The sequence below is a fragment of the Stegostoma tigrinum genome, chromosome 32, assembly GCF_030684315.1.
Source record: "Stegostoma tigrinum isolate sSteTig4 chromosome 32, sSteTig4.hap1, whole genome shotgun sequence".
NCBI lineage: Eukaryota > Metazoa > Chordata > Chondrichthyes > Orectolobiformes > Stegostomatidae > Stegostoma > Stegostoma tigrinum.
Window position 1 is genome coordinate 37,748,928 of NC_081385.1, and position 6,000 is coordinate 37,754,927.

At 44.8% G+C, this 6,000-nt stretch overlaps 1 protein-coding gene across 4 annotated transcripts in view; it reads right to left on the reverse strand.

The window, feature by feature from the left end:
• Window positions 1–6,000, reverse strand: part of nfrkb (nuclear factor related to kappaB binding protein) — a 111,300-nt gene that overhangs the window by 22,474 nt on the left and 82,826 nt on the right. For 2 of the 4 annotated variants that reach the window (XM_048562385.2, XM_048562384.2), the window contains exons 21-22: window positions 1,640–1,910; window positions 340–537 (exon numbers count right to left, since the gene is read on the reverse strand). In XM_048562385.2, coding sequence (XP_048418342.1) covers window positions 340–537; window positions 1,640–1,910 — 469 coding nt within the window. The remainder of the gene's footprint in view (window positions 1–339; window positions 538–1,639; window positions 1,911–6,000) is intronic. The other 2 variants (XM_048562386.2, XM_048562387.2) reach the window with 2 other exon arrangements.

Here is a 6,000-nt window from a genome sequence, read left to right on the forward strand (position 1 = left end):
AATTCAAACTCTCCTTTCCAGGCAATATCCTGGTAAATCTCTTCTGAACCCTCTCCAGCTTAGTAATATTCAAACTCTCCAAGTGCAATAGTAACTGATGCACCTGATGGGAGCAAAGACCTGGTTACTGAAGATATCAGAAAAGAGAATGTTGAAAACTGTTAGACCAAAGTTCCAGTCTACAACACTAGATTCACATCTAGTGCAGCTCACAATGAAAGAAGGAAAATGTCATGGCCACCAATGTCACCAGAAAACAACTTCACTAACAATATGTCACCTTCCTTTGCCCCCCTCCACAACCCAATCCAAGCAAAGGTTTGCTGTTCCTGTACCCACCTGCCTCATGATGTTTTGTCCAGCTACACTCTGTATGATGATGCTGGCAGAGCTGGATGTGGTGCTGTTCAATGTGCTGGATACAGTTTTGGAAGCAGCGCTGATTCCAGCCATCGTCAGATTGGTTTTTGCAGAGCCCTGCTGGATGTGGACAGTATTGGCACCAGACTGAGCCTTTACTGGCATCGTCAGAATAGACTGCAAGAATTATTACAGAATCAGAAAACTCATCTCTCATTCATAAAACTCTCAACTATTTAGACAATTTTGATTATGTCACACTCTAGACACACTGCCACCTCCAACACTATTCCAATCTGAAGCAGCCCATTCAGTCTTATCATGAATAATAAGATCACTGTTAGACATGCTAATGCTGCAGCTGTTCCCCTGTTCTCATGGCGTATTCTGCCCAAAGACATTGTAATATGCTAGAAATAAAATGAAACCATGATGAGTCTCTCCTATACAGTCATATCTAACGAATTATTTATTCAGACTTTCAACCAGTAAGGCAGAGAATTCCAATTCCATGTCCTATCAGTTCAATGTAACCTTGAATTAGATGCTGCACAATATATTCAGTGAGGGTTTCCTGTTATTTGCTCAAAATATGCTCAACCTGTTACAGAAATGGGAGTATACAATATTAGCAAGAATATAGCCACTTGGAGAAGGAATAACAACAACAGTGGAAGTAAATGAATATTGAGACAGCAGGGTGTAGATAGCAGCATGCCCAGAACCTACATCTTTCATCTTCCATTTACAGTAAGATTTTAGACTTAGATGCAACAGAAGTCACTCGGCAGTTTGCTGACAATACCAAATAAAATAGGGTGACAATCTGTGGGGTGATTGCAGAAAGTTGCACAAGGCACATAAAGTCCTGTAGAGCAAGTAGAAATCTAACAGATAAAGTTTAAACAGAAAAATGGGCAATCTTACATTTTGGGAAAAGCCCAAAGTAGCAATACCTTTATTGGAACAGAGGATACAGCTTATTTTAAAAGCAGAATTGGATAAACATTTGAAAAGTATTAATGTTAATAGAAAGAAGACAGGATGAGGAAACTGGATGACAGCACGTTGAACAGTGACCGCTGGTGAAGCTATGATAGGCTCAATGGGTGTACTGTGCTGTAAATTTTAATTCTATAGAAGTAAATTCCCACATTGACCTCAATGCAACATCAGCTCCAAAGCAGATGAAACAAACTTGGTTTGGGAACACTTGTACACTCCAAGTGAACATGTCCACAAATTGCAGGGCACAGCAAGCTGTGTACCTACTCCTTACCTGAGGCAGTACCTTAGTGTGAGCTGCTGCAGTGACCGCTGGGAGCCGCATCTGATGTTGATGTTGTTGGACTTGTTGTACGACAGAGGTTTGATGTGAAGTGGAAGTTAAACCTTGTTGAGCAGAGACTACCCGGACCTGGGGCAGAGGAGCAGCAACAGACTGAGACAGGATCCGAGCTTGTGTCTGTGGCCCAGTGTATTGCGCTGGCTGTGTTCCAGACAAAAGGTTCCCAAGCTGAGGCATCGTAGGTGAAGACACTAACAAAACACTGCAAAGAAACAGAAACTCTTCAGAAGAAATGGTAGTAAACTTTGTTTCTGACAAATTTGGTCAAAGGCAGTTCATACATCTCAAACCTCACTGACCGATTCTTTCAGTATTCACCCAGACCTGAAAAAGACTTACATTTTATAGGACCTTTCATGACCTGATGATTTCGTAAGACACTTGACCGAAAATGATGAATTTCTGAAGTGCAGACATTATTACCATGTGGGAAATTGTGCGCCTTAAACAGCAATGGTCAAATCATACATTCTATGAAGTTCATTGATCGATAGTTAATAGCCAGGACACCGAGAAGAATTCTCCTGCTGGTCTTGGAATTGTCACAGATCTCGACATTTTCAAGAGGGCAGATCAAGCTTTGGTTTAAACTTCTAATGCAGAGGTCAGCTACTTCAATTCTATAGTGCTGCACTAGGAGGATCAGCCCAGATTTATGTGCTCAAATATTGGGAGATGTCAGAATTCACAATCTTCTGATTCACTGGCAATGGTATCACCCACTAACCTAGTTTACAGGATGAGGGTGTGTTGGCAAGGCCTGAATTCATTGCCCATCTCTAACTCCCCTCAGAAGGTGATGGTGTGAACATCCCCTATGATTTGTTTTACAGTGTGTGATCACAGAGACGTGACCCAGGGATGGACAGGAATGGCAGCATAATGTTCCAGGGTATAGATACTAAAGGAAGGATCGAGGTGGGGAGGCGAGAGGGGAGGGGAGTGATGTTTTTGATCAGGGATAACATTATGGCTTTACTTAGAGAGGATATTCCTGGGAATACTTCCAGGCAAGTTAGTTGAGTAGAGCTGAGAAATAAGAAAGGGAGGATCACCGTATTGGGATTGTATTATCAAACCCCCAACAGTCAGCGGGAAATTAAGAAGCAAATTTGTAAGGGGTCTCAGATATCTGTAAGTATAATAGGATGCTAACAGTAGGTGATTTTAACTTTCCAAATAGAGGCTGAGACTTTCACAGGATTAAGGGTCTGGATGAAGAGGAATTTGTTAAGTGTGTCCGAGGAAACTTTCCGATTTTAGTATGTGGACTAGAGAAGGAGTAAAACATGACCTACTCTTGAGAAATAACGCTGCACATGTGACTAAGCTGTCAGTGAGGGAAGCACTTTGGGGCCAGTGATCATAATTCTATTTGTTTTAAATTAGTAATGGAAAAGGACAGATTGGATCTAAAGTTAAAATTCGAAACTGGAGGAAGGCTAATTTTAACAGATTTGAGCAAGAACTTTCAAAAGTTGATTTGGAGCAGATATTTGCAGGTCAAGAGACTGTCGGAAAATGAGAAGCCTTTAAAAATGAGAAAACATGAGTTCAGAGACAGTATGTTCCTGTTACAGGAAAGGACAAGGCTGGTAGGTGTAGGGAATACTGGACAAGTAAAGATGTTGAGGTTCTGGTCAAGAAAAAGAAGGAAGCATATGTCAGGTATGGACAGCAGGGATTGACTTTATCTGTGTAACAGTATAAAGGCAGTAGGAGTATACTTAAGAGGGAAACCAGGAGGGCAAAAGGGGGACATGAGATAGCTTTGGCAAATTGGATTAGAGAGAATCCAAAGAGATTCTACAAATACATTAACAACAAAAGAGTAACTAGGGAGGGAATAGGGCCCTTAAAGGTTAGCAAGGCTGCCTGTGTGTGCAATCTGTGGAAGATGGGGGAGATGCGAAACAAATATCTGCATTAGCACTAACTGTGGAGAAGGATATAGAAGATATGGAACTTGGGGAAATAGACAGCTACAGCTGAAAAATGTCCATGTTACAGAGGAGGTGGTGCTGTATGTCTTAAAACTAATCAAGGCAGATAAATCCCCTGGACCTGATCAGGTGTACCTTAGAACTCTGTGGGAAGCAAGGGAGGTGATTGCTGGGCCCCTTGCTGAGCTATTATATCATTGATAATCACAGGTGAGGTGCCAGAAGACTGGAGGTTGGCTAACGTGGTAACATTATTTAAGAAAGATAGTAAGGAAAAGCCAGGGAACCATAGACTTTTGACCCTGACATCAGTGGTAGGCAAGCTGTTGAAAGGGATCATGAGGGATAGGATTCACATGTATTTGGAAAGGCAAGGATTGATTAGAGATAGTTAATGTGGATTTGTGCATAGGAAATCATGTCTCACTAACTTAATTAAATTGTTTTTTGAAGAAGTAACAAAGAGGACTGATGAAGACAGAGTAGTGGACACGGTCTATACGGACTTCAGGAAAGCATTCAATGAGGTTACTCTTGGTAGACTGGTTAACAAGTTTAGATCACATGGAATACAACACAGGAAGAGCTAGTTATTTGGATACAAAACTGGCTCAAAGGTAGAATGAGAGGGTGGTGATGGAGGGTTGTTTTTCAGATTGGAGCCCTTTGAGGGGGGGGTGTGCCATAAGGATCGGTGCTGTGTCCACTGCTTTTTGTCATTTACATAAATGATTCGGATGTGAACATAGGAGGTATGGTTAATAAGTTTGCAAATTGGAGGTGCAATGGGTAGCAAAGATGTTTACCTCAGAGTTCAACGGAATCTTGGTCAGATGGGCCAATTGGTCGAGGAGTGATAGGTGGAGATTAATGTAGATAACTGTGACGTGCTGCATTTTGGACAGGCAAGTCAGGGCAAGACTGATATACATAACGGTAAGGTTCTGGGGAGCGCTGCTGAACAAAGAGACCCTCTAATGCAGGTTCATAGTTCCTTGAAAGTACAGTCGCAGGTAGACAGGATAGTGAAGAAGGCTAGCGAGTTTTGAGAAGATTTGTAGCTCAGGTTGAGATTCTGGGTGTGAGTTTGCTCGCTGAGCTGAAAGGTTCGTTTTCAGACGTTTCGTCACCTTTCTAGGTAACATCATCAGTGAGCCTCCAACGAAGTGCTGGTGTTATGTCCCGCTTTCTATTTATCTCTTTAGGTTTCCTTGGGTTGGTGATGTCATTTCCTGCGTTGGTGATGTCATTTCCTGTTCTTTTTCTCAGGGGATGGTAGATTGGCTCCAAATCAATGTGTTTGTTGATGGAGTTCCGGTTGGAATGCCAATCTTCTAGGAATTCTCGTGCATGTCTCTGTTTGGCTTGTCCTAGGATGGATGTGTTGTCCCAATCAAAGTGGTGTCTTTCCTCTTCTGTATGTAAGGATACGAGTGATAGTGGGTCATGTCGTTTTGTGGCTAGTTGATGTTCGTGTATCCTGGTAGCTAGCTTTCTGCCAGTTTGTCCAATGTAGTGTTTGTCACAGTTCTTGCAAGGTATTTTGTAGATGACGTTCGTTTTGTTTGTTGTCTGTATAAGGTCTTTTAAGTTCATTAGCTGCTGTTTTAGTGTGTTGGTGGGCTTGTGGGCTACCCTGATGCCAAGAGGTCCGAGTAGTCTGGCAGTCATTTCGGAAATGTCTTTGATGTAGGGGAGAGTGGTTATGGTTTCTGAGCCCGTTTTGTCTGTTTGTTTGGGTTTATTGCTGAGGTGATATGTACATATCACATGTATGAACACAGTCCGCTGATTCCTCAGCAATAAACCCAAACAAACAGACAAAGAGAGGATGAGGAGGAGGAGGAGGAGGAGGAGGAGGAGGAGGAGAGGAGGAGAAGATTTGGGGGGGGAGAGAGGAGGAGGAGGGGGGGATGGGGGGAGGAGGAGGAGGAGGGGGGGATGGGGGGAGAAGGAGGAGGAGGGGGGGATGGGGGAGAGGAGGAGGGGGGGATGGGGGGGAGGAGGAGGGGGGGATGGGGGGAGGAGGAGGGGGTGGGAATGGGGGGAGGGAGGAGGAGGAGGAGGGGGGGGATGGGGGGAGGGAGGAGGAGGAGGGGGGGGGGATGGGGGGGAGGAGGAGGAGGAGGAGGGGGGGATGGGGGGAGGAGGAGGAGGGGGGGATGGGGGGAGGAGGAGGAGGGGGGGGATGGGGGGGAGGAGGAGGAGGAGGGGATGGGGGGGAGGAGGAGGAGGGGATGGGGGGAGGAGGAGGTGGGGGGATGGGGGGAGGAGGAGGGGGGGATTGGGGGGAGGAGGAGGAGGGGGGGATGGGGGGAGGAGGAGGAGGAGGATGAGGGGGGATGGGGG